This window comes from Scophthalmus maximus, chromosome 1 (genome assembly GCF_022379125.1).
Source record: "Scophthalmus maximus strain ysfricsl-2021 chromosome 1, ASM2237912v1, whole genome shotgun sequence".
Classification (NCBI taxonomy): Eukaryota; Metazoa; Chordata; class Actinopteri; order Pleuronectiformes; family Scophthalmidae; genus Scophthalmus; species Scophthalmus maximus.
In genome coordinates this window covers 19747200-19766676 of record NC_061515.1, presented here as the reverse complement: position 1 = coordinate 19766676, position 19477 = coordinate 19747200, and the positions used below count along the sequence as shown (strand labels likewise).

The 19477-nt window shown below is 44.3% G+C and overlaps 1 protein-coding gene across 1 annotated transcript; it reads left to right on the top strand.

Moving 5' to 3' along the window:
• The first annotated feature begins 884 nt into the window (after positions 1–884).
• Positions 885–19393, top strand: LOC118307267 (neuronal membrane glycoprotein M6-b-like). The gene is made up of 7 exons (XM_035629888.2): positions 885–1104; positions 13577–13763; positions 13897–14056; positions 14437–14605; positions 15912–15985; positions 16075–16140; positions 16872–19393. The coding sequence occupies exons 1-7, from the start codon at positions 1035–1037 to the stop codon at positions 17022–17024; spliced, it is 879 nt and encodes a 292-aa protein (XP_035485781.1). The 5' UTR covers positions 885–1034; the 3' UTR covers positions 17025–19393.
• Positions 19394–19477: the final 84 nt, after the last annotated feature.

The window sequence follows — 19477 nt, the reverse complement described above, 5'->3', positions numbered from 1 at the left end:
TAGAAAATGGGGTGAATTATGAAACACCCCTGCCCCCCTTCTTTTTCTTCTCTGGATAAACACACCACACCCCATTTTAACCATTTTTTGGTGACTGATTGGTCAAACTCCGTGCAATCAAAGGTTGAATCAAATAAACACAACCAATGAAAGGAAACTTAAGCAGAAATAGTGCAATAACAACAAATAGAAATATAACTATTTATTTGTCCTATTATTGCGACTAAGACTATGATAGTAATGGTTATTTTTTCCCCATTATCAGATTGAAATGAAACCACAGTGAGTTCCTGGCAGCTTCCTGGCTTCTCACCCACATTCTCACTACACACTCACTGTACACTCTCTACACACTAGATCTTCTTCTTGTTCTATCCCCCCCTCTCTTCCTCTTCCTCCCTGACTCTCAACTCACCAGATGGAGAGGGGGCGGTGTGTGTGTGTGTGTGTGTGTGTGTGTGTGTGTGTATGTGTGTGTGTGTACTCATGCATGCATGGTTACCCATGAGTTTGCATATTTACATCCCCTGCACATTTTGTCCTTATATCCTCATCAGCTTCACTATATCAAAGAATTTAAAAAAAGATCATTTTCAGTTGCTTACTATACACACACACACACACACACACACACACACACAGGGAACAACTGATGGAAGGGTAGACCATGAGATCATCTGGAGGAGCATGGTACACCATCAGCACAATTTTTCTCCACAGCTAAAAAGGGGCCAAAAACTGTTATCAGGCATCATTTGGGGGCGGATAATCCGCATGTGCGAAATAAATCCATTCTGACAGGGCCTGTGCATCTTGAAACTGGATTGTTAATATACACAGAGATGCAGTGCTAAGCTTCAACGGAGAGAGAGAGAGAGAGAGAGAGAGAGAGAGAGAGAGAGAGGGAGGGTGTGTGTGTATGTGTGTGAGGGAGAGAGAGAGACAGAAAGCATCCAGTCACCAGGATAGGTTCCACCATCATCACACACAGTAAGGTACAAGAGCCACCCGGAGACTATCTTCCTCTTAACGAAATGGATGGGACAAAGCCGGCCATGGAGTCCAACGCGGAGGAGACTCAGGACGAGGGACAGGAGAGCAAAGGTACAATTCAATCAGCCGCTGACATTTGCGCGTTTTTTTGCGTCTTTTTTCCTCTGGAGGCATTTGCGTCTTCGCTAGAGTGAGGGGTTTAACCTAACTGCAATGGCTTCTCGCTTCTGCGCGAGACAATAGCGGTGCTTTCTTCTCCCCCTTATTGACCTCTCTCATACCCCATGTAACCGGGAGATTTGTTAAGCAAAAGCCGCGCAAAGCCGAGCGCAATACGAGCGCTTTCATTTTGGATGATGAGAACAAGAGGGTGGGCGGGCTGATGATGGGTCGTGGAAGGTGCGCGATCTGGTTTAATGGAGCATGTTAATGCCAATTTGCGTTGCTGCATCATCATCATCATCATCATCGGGAGCTCATTGCTGCCCGACGAGCGGCTGATGAGGAGGCTGCATCCCGTCAGGTGTGGAAGAGCAGCTCCACGATCCTCCGATCACTGTCGGCGATCATTCACCCACAGAGATCTGGTTGTGTCATCCAACAGGAGCGCGATTGATCGACGGCTTTAATTATAACATTTGTAACATTTTTGTATGACCGCAGTCTCCGGGTTCATTAGACAAGCAGGAGGCTGCAAAAGAAACGACCAGCGGTGCACTTGACGCAGAGGGATGGTCGTATCCATCACTTACGAACCATCAGCTCAGACAAGGCTCAGCGCCTCTGTACGGGGCACACATTCAATTCTAGCTTTGATTACCTTTTTGATAAAAGAGATCAGCCTTTAGTCCAAATCCTGCCAAACAGTTGCTGTTTCTCTGTTCACCCTGAATGTGTGTGTGTCCTGAATGTGTATGTGTGTGTGTGTGTAGGCGTGTCTTTGTGCGTTGGCTGACCCAGCGCCCATACCGAGTGGAGGGGCTGGTAGTAAAATCCCATCCCTGTTTGGAGACAGCAGAGAAGAAGTAAAGCTCCAACCTAAACATGGTTCCAGCAGCTTCGTTTTGATGGAGAAATCACAAAGATGTTGCAGGGTGTGAATAATTAAATATGGAAATGAAAATGAACTAAGCATTATGATGATGATTATGATGATGGAGGACTCACATCTTTTTTTAATATACAACAATATCAGAAGTGGTGCAGCTGATCTGGCATGATGCCCTTTTGCCCTCTTGGCTGTTAGAGAGGATGATAGCTGATACCAAGTAGAGCGCATGGACCTGAGGAGATTTACACACACACGCCTTCTTTTCGCCTTCTGTGTTGCGGTTTTCTTCAGTTTCATTTGTGTCAGTGGGTCGAAGGGGTGGTGTGTTCAAAATGGCCTGAATTCCAAACAAATTTGTCAAAAAATATCAACACATTTCATTTTCCTCCTCTACTGGAGGTCCTGCAGTTGAAGTTGTGGGTTACAGTCTGTCTATGATGTAAGGTACAGAATAGCAGGGGGGTCCCTCAACAGTGATGTTAGAAAAAAATAAATAAAAGAAGACATTACATCATCCTCTCTTGAGGGCATGCTGCTGCACACAGGCCAGTGTCCAATGAGAGCCCATACCATGCAACTTCAACTGCCCGCGAGAGGGACCACGGGGATAGTCGCGCAGGAGGGCGGCCATGTTTATATAGTTGTCAACTAACCCTCTGAATTCCCTTCGTCTCCATCTCTATGTGGGAGCAGTGAAATCATCACCAAGTTCAACCTCTGCGGCCACGCCTGTTCCGCTCCAGGTGTGATGTTGTGCAACCGAATTCCGCCCACACCGTTCCAAAATAGACCAGATTGGCAGATGGCCTGTTTGTCAGTGTAATCACTTGTGTGCGCCTTTGACATCTGGAACATGACCATAAGCTTAATGCATCCATCAAGAAGCTGAAGATTTATAGTGGGGGGTGGGGGGGCAAGGGGCAAGGAGGTGAGAGTCATGTAAGGAGCTTGTGTTGGCGTGTGCCAGCGCTGCCTCTTCTGCTCCATCGCAAGTTGTGATTGACAACGTGAGTCGGATTCAGAAAGCACATGTTGGAAGTTTTCAGTGGCGGAAAAATAACACTCACTAAAAGTGCAGTCCTCTCTTCACGTATCGAAATATACATCTCAGAGGGGAAGATTCCTGAGAATGTCCAATCAGGTGCATTAGTTTCATATCTAACCACAAAAAAAGAGGAGATAATGTTGACTGGAATTTTTTATTCGTGATCAACCAAGTGTGCCAATGATTGTACTGTAGAGCTGGACTGATAAATGGTCGGCTCCCGATATATTGACCATTACCAGCAAGTTGCAAAAAAATCTGAATTGACATCAAACTTTTTGTCATGGTGAGGGTTAAGCAGGTATGGGGGGGAAATGGATTTAATAAAAAGAAACAAAAACAGACAGAGTCTTTTCAGGGGGAAAAATAAACAAAATCCAAAACTCAACACAAGTACACGTGGGCATAAAGCACTAAGGTGAAATATGGCATGGCTACACAGAGAAACACAGGGATACACAGACGGACCAACAAGAACAAAGGGAGGCACATAGACTATATACACACACAAGGAGGGAACAGGTAACCATACACAGGTGTGACACGTTTGGAACAGGTGCAGACGATCACAGGGAATCACAAGAGACGTAAAGTAACCAGACACATGAAATTATTAACAAAATATTACAGGAAATACAAAACAATCACAGAAATTATATACAATAAAGTCCAAACTTCGCAAGAGTGTAGCGGACCATGACACATTGGGTAATATTTAGAGACTTTTAACCTCTGAAATATTTATATCAGTATTTTATTGGAAAAACACCCACTTATTCAGACAGTATTTGTATTTATTCTAACTGAGTCCCACCACAATTATGATTTATTAGACCGTTTGTGACATCACTTACCAGCATCGGTCGCTGAAGAGAGCATTGCTGAATAGCTGTGACTTCATTAGTCGCCTTAATTATGGTTAACAGTCCATGTTGTCGATTGTGTCTTTTCTGCAGCGTCTCCGCATGACGTAGAGTTGAGAGTAATTACTAACTGGAAAATTGAACATGGAACACGGGCATGTTTATAATCCGGGTGGTGGTGGTGTTGTCGGTGGGTATGGATTGATCTTTTTTGCTCGATTGCTTCCTATAATCTTAACTCCGCGCAGCTACGCTGTGCTCAGGGATCGGATGACGAGCGAGACACTACGCTCTCTGAGGCACAATTAAATCTGATTTCATCAGTATGAGAGTTTGATTAGAGAAAGCCGGCCTTTTATTTCTACCTTTAACGTTGCTCCGTCAAGCGTCTTTGAGTGTTGACGGAGTGGTACGGAGTGTGTTTCAACTAACATCTATCTGTCATCCCCTTTGTGCTAAATGGTTTGCCTGTTCACACACACACATCGTCCTTCCGTCTATGTGTGTGTGCACTCTCTCTTACATAACGCATCGCTGGCTCCCCATCCTTGGCTGTGATGATGTTCAGATCAGAACCGTAGGAGATTACATCACGGTCTGGAGCGGCGCAGGTGTTGTCAAATTTTCTGCATGGAAGGGCAGAGCTGCTGCTGCTGCTGCAGCACAAAGACAGTTCCTCTTAATCAGTATTTCAACCACCAACCCAGTAAAATCTGCGACGTTTGACCAGAGCTAAGGATGTTTTCAAGCTGAAGCATGAGCAGATTGAAAGGAGGCAGGGCTGGACATCTTTACAGGGATACGCCAACGTTTTGAGAAATAGACAGTTTCTCGCTCGTCATCCAGCCAGTCATTTCATAAATTCTGACACATCTAGAGCTGAAATTATTGTCAGATTCATTGATTAGCCCAGTGGTGCCCAACCCCGAGGAGATTTGATATTTTGATAACTGTGAAAATAAAGCCAAAACCTCTACTCAGTGACAATGGTGTTACAAGAGGATGAAATGTGCCAGGTTGAATTTCTCATATTATCTCACATCTCATATTTCTTTCGTATTTTCATTTGAGTTATTAAATAAAATGCTTCAACGATACGGTCCAGCTGAGCCCACACAGAGGCCCTGAATCGAAAGGCCAACCCCTGTTTGATGATCCTCAGTCGGGAGCGGGACCGGTGTCTCTGCTGGCACTGATATTTGGTTTGTGTTGCAGATAAACATTGGACAGTTTCCCTCCCCTGCCTTCTCGCCTTTACTATAAATCAAGCATCGCATATGTCTTGTTGGGTAAAACAATCAAAATCCTTCATGGGTCATTGTGTAAAAAGTGGAAAAATAGTCAGATACTACCAGGGCAGGCGCTTCCAGCGCATTTGACCTCTATTTATCAACCTTTACCTGACGATATTACCTGCCAGTAAAAGTATTTAAACATGTTTGAATAATGAAAAGGAAATATTAGAGATTTAACTTTTGCCATTTTTGAAAATGAACTTGTTGCGCGTGTTATTCTGCCACGTAATCTACTTGACAGGCCAAAGCAAAGCACTGTTGCCGCACACGCACAAATCCTGAGAAGCTTCTTCTCCACGCTGTAAGGAGAGGGAGTTCCTGGAAAGCTTGTGTCTATAATACAACTTTTGGGCAAAAAAATTCAAGACAACGTGCACACACTTTATCCTCGGTTTGCTTTGCGAACAACAAAGTAGTGCTTGTTGTCTCATCTGAGATGAACACATGGAAGAGTCGGCCGCGCATGGCCAATTCTGAACAGGGCCCAGACTTGATGTCTCCCAAGTTTTAAAATGCTCCAACTATTTTTAAGTCGGAGACACTAAGTTGTTGAGCCTATCATGACACCTGCTGGTTCGGCCAAACACAAAAGTAAACCTTGGAAATTGTCTTGTCAGTCGAGGGGCTGAAGATTTCCTCGGCGTTTCATAAATTCCACCACCAGAGGAAAAGCTTTGATTTGGGTCATTGTGCTGCTGCTTTTCTCTCTTATACACACCCACACAACATGTACCCACATAACCACCTCACATTTAGGTTAAATCTCACTCTTCATTTTCATATTTGATGGGGTTTTGTGTACTGACAATATTAAGAAGAAGAAAAATCTCCCATTCATTGAATAATGCTCTAAAAGTTCAGACACCATGCGTCGGCGTCACGTTTCCATCAGGTGACGTGATCAAGAGGGTCCATATGTGGACTTCACCTGACTCAGTACAGTTGAGAAGACCAGGTGGAACTCTGACGCCAATTGACATCAATTTAGTGGAAAAATTAATATTCAGTGAGCGCAAAAAACAATTGGAGCAGTATTAAAGCCGCTGATTTTAATATTATGCAAACAGAGAAGCTGTGCTCTTAGTCCTCACCTGGTGTGTTGTGTGTGTGATCTTTGATCCGAGGAAGATTTGTTTTGACCATAACAGTGATTCACAGGGACACAGCTTTAGTCCAAGACAAACGGTGTAAAAAGTCACATTTGGATGTGTTGTCTGGGTCCAACGGGATGACGATCAAACTGAAACCTGATTAGCTTTGCTTTGCTTCCAGTTGCATGCGAGAGATAAAAAAATAAAAAATAAAAACCCTAAGATCAGTGTCAAGTACTCCTCATTAAAACTGATTATGCTCATGAGTCTGTCCTTGCACGCTCTGACAACTTGTTATGCACGTCGGACTTTGTGCAGATTTATTGAATCATTGTTAATAAACTGCCCCAATAGCCTTTGTTGTTTCTCCCTCTCGTCTCTTTTCTAGTCCTCTCCGCTGTCTGCTTTCTTCCCTCTTTCTTGTCCTGACTCCCCTTCTTGTATATCATTACTGTAACACACACACACACACACACACCCTTCACCCCGGAGTGTGTGAGGTTGTGGGAGAATGTGAAAGCCGTCACACAGGGAGATGTGTTCCTCATTTGAAGCCATTTGCCCTAAGCATGCTGTCAGACTCCTTTTGGAGGTGCATGTGTGCATGTGTGTGTGTGTGTGTGTGTGCGCCTGTGTGCACTTGTGTTTGTTTACGTGTCAGTGACCAGGGGTGGTTGAGGAGAATGTCTCTGTCAGTGCTTTGAGAAAGCTTTATTTTTGTGCGCACGTGTGTGGGCGAGACCCGTGTGGTCTGCCGCTGTGTTCTCACTCAGCCCTCTCAGTCCCCACAATGTGGTCACAGTAACATTTGAATAAACTTTATCTGCCTGCATGGTCACAAGACAAGAAGTACTTAGTATGAATATGTCTTGTTTCTTTACGTCGCCTGCAACCGCATTTTTTCCTATCGAATCTTACAAAGAAGAGGAATCTTAATAATCACATCAGGGGGAGGGGGGTTGGTTGGGGCGGAGGCGAAGGGGCCAGGGGAGGGCGACATACTTCTTTGACATCTCAGGGAAAGTGACATTAGCAAAATTGGTTGCGTAAGCGCTGAGCCATACAGTTTCGATGGCACGACACTTCTGGCCACAGGGGCCATTTTACATTTTGGGAGACTGAAAACTAACAGTGTTCACTCCGCTGAGCAGCTCAGAACAGGTGGTCCTGCCTCTGAGAGAGGGGGCTCAGTAAAACCTCTAGAATTTTAACTTTTAAATCAACTCGTTTAATGTTCTGCCCCTAAATTTTCCTCGCCTCATTTTACAAAATAGCCTTCTAACATCATATTGTCTGACGATTGTAAATTCCCTGAATGTAAACCAACGTTTCTGAACTTAATCTGAACGTCTTGAGCTCGCAGTTTGTGTCTGTGTTGTCTTTTTTATATTCACTTAGTTGTAATTTTGTTTACTGGCGTGCAAGAGTTTGAGCGTGTGTTTCTCCGCATCTGCGCGTTTTTGAAGCAGGACATGTGGGCCCCATCTGTGTATTTGTTTATCTTTATTCCCTTTTTGCATCCAGCACGGGCGAGTTGAGTCCCTCACCCAGAGTTTGGCCCAGATTGAACCAACATCCATCAGATCGGCGGGATAAAAGTATTGATCACGCAGCAGAGCGCTGATAACGGGATTTAAGAGCCGTGCAGTCCATCACGCTCAATTACGCCTGGCCAGATGTTGACCTTGCGACCTTCATAATGCTGCACAACCAGCCGAGGGCTTTTCACAGACAGAAGATTAGGGTCAGTCACGTACCGTGGGAAAAATGGTTCCGGTTGGGAATGGTGATGGCATTATCCTCTTACCTGGCGCGGAGCATATTGTGTCCTCTCTTGATCAATGCCACAAAACAAGCCGATTACTCCAAACATTTGCCTCGATAATGTGTCAGATGAATGTGTGTTGGGGTTAGGAACAGGACCAAAGGGGTCAGTCTGATTAATTACAATTTGGGTCTTACTTACGGCAAAAATAACATCACTGAATAGATTGGTGAGATCTGCCAACATGGCAACAAAAATGAGAGAAGAAACACCAACGTGGTCCATCTCGTGTTTATGGTGATCTTTTTTTACTACACAGGTTGCTCAACAGTTCATATTTTACAAGTTAAACTGTGACCCAACGCTTGTTTTTAAGAATTTCGTATGCCCTACGCTCAGGGCTTCATCCTTGAGCTCATGGGAAAAGACTGAAATCTCCCAAGCTGAAGCTATGAGTTTATGAGTTGGTGTGTGTGTGTGTGTCTTTGTGTGTGTGTGTGTGTATATGTATGTGTGTGTGTTTGCGTTTGTGCCTGACGTCTGCTGCCGTCAACCAGATGGGACTTTTTTATCCCTACCAGAGGAGATGCCGCCATCCATCCTCCTCCCATCTCTTCCTCCCTTTACTTCACCACACCTTTCCTCCCTTTCTCTCTCTCTCTCTTTCTCTGAGGTCCTTCTCAATTCTTGAGTAATCTACCCATAATGCACTGTGAGAAAAAGGTAATGAATACAGAACTTCTAAATTGGAATGCAGCTGCAGGCCGGGACCAGACCGTCCGCTGAAATATTCACAAAGCTTTAATGCCGTTATTCCTGGCAGATGCACCGTGCGTGCTAACAGTTGGCGATAGTCATGCTATGCTACTGAGATGTAAAGTTAGTAGAGAATCAACAACTATCAGCACAGTCGACCTAATCTCTCTCTCTCCTCTCAATTTATATTTAAATCTGCTTTATAGCCGTCGCAGAAAGGAAAAAAATTCTGCCAGAGAAATACAGCACATGAATTCAGTATTATGTAGCGATGGCAGGTGAACGATGCTACTAAATGAGAAGGCAGTTTATATCCACCTCAATTTTGCGGAGCATGTTCTATTGAGCTTCTGTAATTAAAATTAAAATGCTGCTGTACAAGTTGTAACCCCAGTGACAATGTGACAATGACGTTTGTAAGGCGACATGCATCGAGGGGGGATTATTTTGTGGGGAAAAGCCTCCTCCCTCCCAAGACGTGGGTGTCAGGTGATTGACAGGAAGCAGAGCACGATCACAAAAGATGTCATCAGCCAGTGACAGGTTCCGTCTCCAGCCATGTCTGCGCTGCAAGCGCCGTGCCTCATTCGTCCAATCGAAGAGGCTGAAACACCCTCTGGTCCAATGAAACGGCTTGAAATGTGAATGCGACAAAAGGTTAAAATAAACACGAGGGAACACTGGGATTTTTTGTCGGACGAAAATGTTTTGTTTGGCAATTTCTGACAAATCGGTCGCATCACATGTGTAATCTTATGTAAACGTTACATAATGCAATGCAACATCGTAATCACTTTGGAAACATTTGGACTTTCATTTTCCGTATTGTGTGAGACAATATTCCGAATGATTGATAACGTTGCTTCATATCGTCTGCTTGTGTACAGACGATATGAAGCAACGTTATTGCTCAGTGTCAGACAAATCCTCCTCTTCCCTACGTCTATTTCACGTTCATATCGAATGATACAATTCCCGTTTGACCCACATCCCAGAACCTGAGCACAGACATGTGGATGGAGGCGCTTTACGTCGCCCTTCTTCTGTTTTTCTAGCCGATTCTTCATTTGGTTTTACATTGTGTAGTGATTTTGTCTGTTTTTGGCTCAAATGTTGGACCATTTTCACCATTAGCACCTATTTTCAGGCTTTGATAGAGGTTGCATCACTCTCCGTTTGGTGTATGTGTGTGTGTGTGTGTGTGTGTGTGTGTGTGTGTGTCTGTGTGTGTGTGTGTGTGTGTGTGCAGCGGCAGCGAAGGATGCTACTGCTGAACTGGGTCGTGGGTAACATGTTGCTATGGCAACTGCTATTTGCCGGCCCTGGGGCCAAGAGCAGCTTTTTCGCTCACGCATTCTCGCTCTCGTTCTTTGCTCTTCTCCTCTTCTTTGCTCGCTCTGCCTCTTTCTTTACCTTCTTCTCTCCTTTTCCTGCTTCCCTTTGTTCCTCTGCTTGCCCCATCGATCTCTCGCTTGGCCATTCCTTTCCATTGACCTTTGCCTTTTAGCCTCACACTCCTCGCTTTTGCCACAATTCCTTCTTTCTTCTTCTTCATCTTCCACTCTCATCCCTCCCTTTTGTCTTTGCGGGGGGGGGGGGGGGGGGGGGGGGGGGCAGCTACTATCATTCTTTCACTTAACTGTCACCCACAGCTGCAAATTGAAATCCTAATTCAACCGTTCCGTCCAGCACGCAGCAGCAGGACAACACGCTTTAAGAGTAGAGGATGTTAACTCTCAATTGCAACTGAAATGTTCCCACACACCGATGCATCAACCTCGCTCTGAGATCACCGAGATGATATATGATAAGAGAATTGTAACAGGAGCTTAACACATTGTCTCGGCGATTAACTCCAGCCGGCTCACTGTAAGTACAGAGCGCGCAGTGTAGTCGTACTTCAACGCAGGAGGAGAGAAGAAGACAAGCGGGGGCAAAGGCAGAGACAGAGGTAGAGAGATGCAGTTAGGTATAAAACGAGAGCAATGGGCCGGGCCTTCGGTGTGTCACCTAAATTCTATTCTAATGAATAGCCCATTGATTTCCATTAGGGCTGGCCGGAGCTGACCCCTCCGGCCCGTCTGTTTCCCATTAGTACACTTTAAAAGTGAACCATGACAAACAGTCATCGTAGCTACAGGCGGACCGGATGAGGGGCCCGCTCAGTGTTTAAAAGGAATCTATGAATTGGTCCATGGAGCTGCATGGGGCCAGTGAGAAGAAAGAGTTCACAGCAAAGGTAATTTGAGCCCTAAATACCAGTCATGCAGTCCTGGAATTTGTCTTAAATTAAAGTTTTTTTCCTTCAATCAAATGAGCCAAAAATAAGAGAAAAGGCTCCTTCCCCCTCCTTGACAAACTCCATGAAAGTTAAGATAATGTCATCTGGAAATTCATGATTTGCATTTGACAAAGCCGATCTCAGCAGTGGATTCTGTTCCCTTCTCTGAATCTAGGGGGGCAGGAAGAGTAACCTCCTAAATTACCTGTTGAGATTGACCTTTCGCAGAAGGATGGAGTGTCGGCGCAGAGCAGCTTTTAAACGGCCTCCCTGTCATCACCGTATCGACCCGTGAGTCCATTGCTTTCCCCTCACCCTCCCCGAGGCCCGTGGCCCGTTTCCTCGGCTCGGGGTTTTAGAGCAATCCAGCCTTATCAGCTCCACCTCTCCATCCGCCCGCTTCCTTCATTAACATTAATAGGATTTGGATCTATTATGCAACGAGGCTCCACTGCGTTACGCAACGGAGAGTCTTCATCAGCAGCAACACTCTTTGGAGGGGAGCAGGTGTTTGATTAGTGGCTTGTTTTTTCTTTTCAATATTCACTCCGACATGGACTGTAGGGGTTTTCAATATGTGCCGGCACGGGACCCCTCACTGAGGTCAGAAACATCCAGCCTGGGCTTCATAAGTGAAAATAATTAAATGCAATGAAAGACACTCATCAATAACAACTGACCACAGGTTTGTAACTATACCTGTCTTGAACGGTAGATTCAAAAACGGGAGTATACTAATGGCGGAGGGCTTTTATTTCAACGTAAAATTACATTCTTACTGTGTTTCGTTGAGGATGTTGTGTGTGTGTGGTTTAATTGCTTTCTGCGGAAGGACCCCTCGTCGTCAGCCGTCAGAGTCCATCGATTGAGTTTGACGTTGATGAAAGCTGTCACGCCTGCCTTAGCTGCTGCTTCTGCGGACGTTCGGGCGAATCTCATGTTCTCATTGGATCACCTGTCAAATACAGTATTTATATCATAAGTGACCATCACTGGCACTAAGTATGTGTGTGTGTGTGTGTGTGTGTGTGTGTGTGTGTGTTATTCTCTAATGCTTGGTATCATTTCGGAAGTAGAGGCTGTCTGGACAGATCGCTTCGCGTCGGCAGAGCTGCACCTACGTTAGATTTCTTTGTGTCTTCGTATAAATCATGTTTTACAAACAGAAATGTTTAGATAACACAAACTTCCCAACATGAATTAATGATGCCTCGGAGTTGCCAATTGGAGCAGGTTGTCTTGGAAACAGCAAAGTGACACACACACACACACACACACACACACAAACACACACACACACACACACACACACACACACACACACACACACACACACACACACAATCTAGTTCATTCTTTCTTTCTTTTCTTCCCAGAGTAACTTCCTGCTTTGCCAGAAGAGCTATTATTAACAGTCATTATATAAGACTCTTGTGCTCAACACAGTGTGTTATTTTCCATCATTCCTCTCTTTCCCCTTGATTGTGATGGGCCGAGGATGTGTTGCGTTTTGCTTACCTGCACATCTCAAGTCCATTACTCACAGGGGAAGCATCACAAGCTGCCGCGGCTAATTTACTAATTCATCACCATCATCATCATCAATCTGCAGAAACTGCTCGAGCACAAGAACTCATGTCTAGTGGTTCATCCTCATTTTGGAGTTGTGGAAGATGAGACATACAGTATATTTTGTTTTTAAAACCACAAATTAAGGAAGCATCACAAACGTCTTATTCCTACTTTCACCGTCTAACATCAAAAAACCTTCAGTATTTCTAAAAATACAACTCTTAACAAGTGCCACTTAAACATCTTTTCTCTGCTGCCATAGAAAATCTCTAGAGTCCTTTATTTTGAAATGATTTATTCAAGATCGTGACTTATTCACTCAATCTGGTCACAAGAAAGAAAAAAAGAAAATAACTTTTGGAGTTTTTCTTTTAAAAGGCAAACAGGATAGTTTTATGTGAGCATGTTGCACAGCTAACATGTAATATTCAGCACTCCCAGCTAAGCTCAAAGCGGACGCCCACTAACTGTGAAAGATGCAGTGATTAGCCACTCGACACGCCTGACAGGGAGAACCGCTCTCCTTCTCTTTTAGACTCCCAGAGACGAGCGTGACGCTTTTGCTGCACGCATGCCCACAACAGTACGATCACAATCAGACAGCAGCTGACGAAAGTCTGTAGAGTGGTGCACAGTGGCTCATCGCTGGAGCCGAGCCGCTCCGCGAGCAGTCACGTTGAAGCATTGTGCTCTGTGCTCGTCAAAGGAAACATTTTATTTGTAATTGGGCCTTTAGCCATTTGTTCACTTTCAGATCTGACCTGAATAGTTTGCTCTTGTATCCTCCTTAAAGCATTTTTTAGCTGTAGGGGCAGTCTTTCCCTCTCGGAACTAACCCTCCTCTCTCTGCCGCTCCCCCTGCAGGATGCTTCGAGTGCTGCATCAAGTGTCTTGGCGGGGTGCCCTACGCCTCGCTTGTGGCCACTATCCTCTGCTTCTCAGGCGTGGCCCTGTTCTGCGGCTGCGGCCACGTGGCGCTGACCGGCACCCTGACCATGCTGGAGAACCATTTCTCCAGGGTCACCACCGACCACGACACCCTCACCCTGGTGTAAGTCCTCAAGGTGGCTCCAACGACTAAAATGTGTCTAGTAGTGAGCTTCTTTCCACCTATAGGGTTGCACGGGTGCCCGAATGTCCTTAGCTTTTCAACCTTCTCCTCTCATTCCTCTATTTGTCTCCAGGATCCAAATCTTTCAGTACATCATCTACGGCATCGCCTCCTTCTTCTTCGTCTACGCCATCATCCTGCTGGCCGAAGGATTTTACACCACCAGTGCAATCAAGAAGGAGCTGCAGAGCGACTTCAAGACCACCGCCTGTGGACGCTGCATCACCGCCTTCGTATGTCAACACACACACCATGCGATTACAAATCAGCACACCCACTGACCCAGTTCACTCCAAGTTAAAGCCTGTAAATGAGATTGAATTAATTTAATGTGTATTATTGTTTATAGAGAAACAGTGAGTCATTATGCTTTACAAGCCTGGATAAGGCTCAAAAAGGCACAGTCCCACACCTCTGCCCATCCGTGGACAAACACTTGTGCATGCACGCAAACACTCAAAATCCCACTGGGGCCTCGAGGGCAACTCTGGCACAGTTTGTCCTTTCTAGCCTGATAACTTTAATGCTGCAGATGTCCAGTAACATTAGCTTAAACATCGACTGTGAATAATATTAACTGGCCTCCTTTCTTTTCACCTCTCTTCTCTTTCAGTTCATGTTCCTGACCTACATCCTCGTGCTGGCCTTCCTCGCCATCTTCGGCTTCACGGCGATCCCCGTGTTCCTCTTCTTCAACATGTGGACCACTTGTGCCGCCATGAAGTCCCCTGACGCCAACATCACCTCGCCCGACTCCATCTGTGTGGACGTCAGGCAGTATGGTACGATGTCCCACGTCCCAAAAATGCTTTGTTGCATTTTGATTAAAAACAACAATTAAAACCAATGAAAGTCATATAAAATAGGCAGAAACCATTGGCACAATTTGACCCTCCAGATACAAAAATCTAAAATAGCAACACAGCGTGACGTGACCACAGTCTTCTAATGCCAATGAGGCATAACATGCAAAAACATGGTTATTGGACTTAACAGTGAAATCTGTTCGAAAAGTATAAGCAAGCAACCCCTCTGTGAAATGAATTAAATTCCTTCCCAGTGCAACACGTTGCACCCCCGGTGCTTTCTGAACTGCAGCCAAAGTAGTCAGGATCCGATCACACGCTGTGCTACATGTCTTCAATGTTTAAGGGAAATTCCTCTGATCAAGGAGTGAGCTCAGACGCGCCGGCTGGCCTCGGCAAAAAATAAAAGCTTTTGAGTTTGCACAAAAAAGAAAAAATGCTTGTGCATCTCACACACGTAGCCCAGCCTCACCTGCGCGATCGCATATTATAAGAAGCCGCTGTTTTCACGAACTATCGGATGATTGGAAGTCTGTGCTTTTTCCCCCATGTGAGCAACATCCCACATTCATCTCCCCCTTCTTTAAATGTAATTTTCTATACAGCGCAAGGTCACAAAATACATTTAGACTATTGAGAGCATGATTGGGTCTCGACGAAAATCCACCTTCCTACAGCATTACAGAGCAGTGACACTCTGCTGTGATTGCATATCTGCTTATCTGTTCGATGGCCTAATGCACAGTATGTGACCCACATTTGAAGGACAGCTGGCCCGCTTACAGAGTGAGGATGAGGATGGCATATGCTTCATTGGCAGTCGAACTGTACCGCTCCGTATGAAATATTAACCCCAATTACCAACAGTCGTCAAATTATTTTCAGCAGCAAGCCGATTAGTCAAGAAACTGTTTTTCCTAACTACTTTTGGGGGTTTTCTTTGAAGTAATTCTGTTTTAAAAAGCAAAATGTTACCATTCTAATGAAGATAAAGAGTTAAAATAAATGTGCATAAAGATTAGAAAAGGCTGAAACTCTGAGTTAAGGAGCTAAAACAAAAAAGGTTGTCACGGAAAAGAAGTGTTTTAAAACCACAACCCACATTTTTTCCTGTAGGAGGGGCTCAGAGGCTTGGACAGCAGCGGCCCTGTTTCCCTCTAATCTTTATCCAGGGCCTAATTCATAATGTCTTCAAATATACAGTCGGTCTCGGGGGAGGAAAAAGCTTCTCGTCTCAGATGAGACAGCTCAGATGTGACGTTTCATCTCGCTCACCCCACAGGTATTATTCCCTGGAATGCCACACCGGGAAAAGCTTGTGGAGCCACACTGGGAGACATCTGTAACACAAGCGAGGTGAGAGGATACTGACGTGACTTTATCTTCTTGTCTTTTCTTTTAATCTCTCCTTCATTTCCCCGAATAATTTCTCTTTTCCTCCACAGTTCTACCTTTCCTACCACCTCTACATCGTTGCTTTAGCCGGTGCCGGAGCCACTGTTATCGCATTGGTAAGCCTATTCATGAGCCTTCTGATAATGTGCTCCTCAATGCAAGTTGCCATGGCGTGCTTATCTGTTGCCATAGCAACTCTGCCTCTCACGTTTGTCAGTATGTCGTCCTATGGGTTGAAATCATGCGTTTGTGCTCACAGTGGGTCAGCGTTTTCACTCTGCTGTGGAGGCGGACCTTAAAATGGGATAAATGGGAGATACTAAAAAAAGCAATGAGCACCTCTCCAGATGTTGTGCTGGGTCAAAGTCCCAATTGTCCTCTGTAGTTTGGACGTTTGACAGACACCTCAATGTAGGAGGTGGAAGGAGGTAGAGAATAGAAGCAACAAGGCAGGAGAGAAAGCAACCAATGCAACAGGAGTAAAGGAAAAGTGAAAACTGGACTTCACCGGTTTGTGTAGTCGCTGTGGTTGAGCTGTATCCATAATGGTGAGCATTGTTTAGCAAAACTAACCAAACCTCACGTGACAATTTCTACCTTTGCCTTAAGCATATGATAGATAAGATTTGGTGCAGCGCAGCGCTGAACCCAACCTGTAGGTTTCCCTCCCAACAAAACAACTCTCAGCTGATTTGACATGCCAAAACAGACAATTATTATTTGTACCATGCGCTTCAGACACTAGCTGTAGATCATTAAAATCTGACAATATGGAATAAGGGAGAAGCGTTATCCCCCCAAGTGCACAAAGTCTCCTGTGCCTCAACAAAGCTCTGTTTCCCTTCAGATCCACTACCTGATGATTCTGGCGGCCAACTGGGCCTACCTGAAGAGCGCCGTGTCCACACACGAGTACCAGGACATCAAGACCAAGGATGACCAGGATCTGGAGGCCGAGGCGCGTTCCAAGGAGGGCCAGAACTCCTCCTCCTACTCATAAGGACAAGAAATCCTCCTCCGCTGCCGCCCATCTCCCCCCACCACACCTCAACCCTCACCCCACGACACCACCACCCCTCCCTCTGTTAAAACAACCCACCTCCGTCATGTTTAATAGTCCCCCCAGCCTAATGATTGTCCATCCTCTTCCCTTCCATGGTGTTAATTAAGAGATGTGGGAGTGTTCCCCACACCCGAGGGAAAGAGAATAGAGGATGAGGAGAATTGTCAGGCCCAGATGGAGGCAGATGTTTCCGAACGGGGAAGAGCTCGCCCGCCGGGTTCGGGCTCAGGTACAGTACATCAGTTACATCAGTTCAGAAGCGTCTCCTCCTATCGTGCTTTTGGGGCAGCGGCTCGTGAACATGGCCCGGCTGTGATGGCCTTGCGCCCTGAGCCAGCACAGCCTCTCGACCAAGCTCTTACAGCCTAAAAAAAAAACATTGCTCACTGCCAGCTTCAGCCACAGAGAAGCCAGGCAGCGATCAACTTCCTCCATTTTTTTTGGGTGTTTTATATGCATATATATATGAATATGAATATATTGTGCGAATGTGTATGAATGTTGTTGTTTTTTTTAATACTCTGAAAAGTATGCCAGGTACTACTATGATCTGTTTTTTTCTTCTTTCTTTTTTTTTGCGCTCATAGGTTTTTTTTCTCCCTTACTTTGCTTCTCCATCTTTAACTTTTTATTGCCAATGCTCAATACATGTTGCACTATTTAAGAAACAAAAAATGACGAGAGAGAAACTTCCTTCATAATAAGACAAAATTTGAAGGAATAGTTTTGGAAAATATGCTTAGACTTTCTTGTTCTGATTATGCTTTGGGTTTTTGAGTGTAATATAAACCTTCTCAACCCGGATCAAAATCCTGACAAGAAAACAAAATCCAAAAAATGTCAGACTTTTTCTTTTGAGACCTTTGCGGATTTTGCTAAACTCCTCACCAGCGGCGGCAAAAATACAAATTAAATCTGTCCCGAGTCTTTTAATGTATACACACACACACACACACACACACACACACACACACACACATACACACACACACACACACCTCAGGTATCAAACCAAATCAGATTTTAGCCAGTTGTTTTCTTTTCGAACGTTACAGCATCAAAACACTTAACCTTACTGGATTGGTACGCTGTCCTGTGTGAATACACTAATTCCTATCTGCAAATTTTCTAAAATTTCTCCTTTTGTGATTGACGTTCACCTGTAAATAACCAAGTCACTCAAAAAGATCTCGATTTACCCTTCTCTCCCAAAACGGTGGAGAACACAATCAGTGTTTTACCATGCTCTTCTACTATTATTATTATTATTTTCTCCACAAATATATGTAAATGTACCCTTTGAGATATGTGTTTAGCACTCAAATACTAGTTCTGCATTTGATATAATAATTGTAATGTAACATCTTAAATGATATGTTGTGAGAGGGATACAGTGCAGTCATGGTATGATATGATGGATTGAGGTGCTTGTGACGTATACATTTTAAAATGAGGGGGAAAAAAGTTAATTGATTTTTATTTATTTGATCAGTTTTAGGCAGCTGAGTTCTTCTTGTGATTCTGTAACAATAATTTTCTGGAAGTTGTATGTGCTTATTTTTCGATGGCCAACCAATGAGTGACTCAACATGTGAGTTGAGGAAATATGTCACTTTTTTTTTTTTTTTTTACTTTTACTTTAATTTTAATGTCATGCTTTCTCATATGAGCAAGAGAGACTGTTTTCGGATGTTTACACTCTAAATAACACAAGTCAGGAATTTTCATACATTGATTTTATAATCAGATATTGTTTGATAATCATAAACTATATTTCCAAATTGATCATCAATGGTTAGCTCACCCTTAAAAAAATTTTTTTTGAACGTTGATGAGATGAAGCATGTCAGTATTGTCCCTGTGTGCAGCTGTCTATTCTGTATAAAAAACGGACTATATTGCCATGTGTGTTATGTTTGATAAATATACGTGCTTCGCCGCCAGGTTGATGTAAAGGCAAACTTCAATTTCCAATAAGACGATGCGTGTCAGGGTGTTGTTGTTTCCTTGTTGTTTGCATGAAGGAGACATGACTGTGTCTTTGCAGTTTTTCAGGTGATGTGTAGTCAAATGTACGGACAACTATGGTAGGCGGTGTTTGCCCCCCCCCCCCTCCTCCACGACCCCCGTCCCCCTTTTCCACCCACTCTTTTCTAAAGAAAACTCCATTGTACTTTGATGGCATCGTAGTCCCTGTAGGTGTTTCATTATGGTTTTATTTTTAAGTTGGAAGTAGTTCTATGACTCCATATAGTGATGATTTTTGTAACCTTCTCTAGTAAAACCGATATTTTTTATTATCGTGACGCCGTTGTCTCCTGCCTCTTTCTTGGATCTCCGGAGTGATTTGAATGTTTGTTTTCACATCTTTTTCAGTGTTGATTAATGTG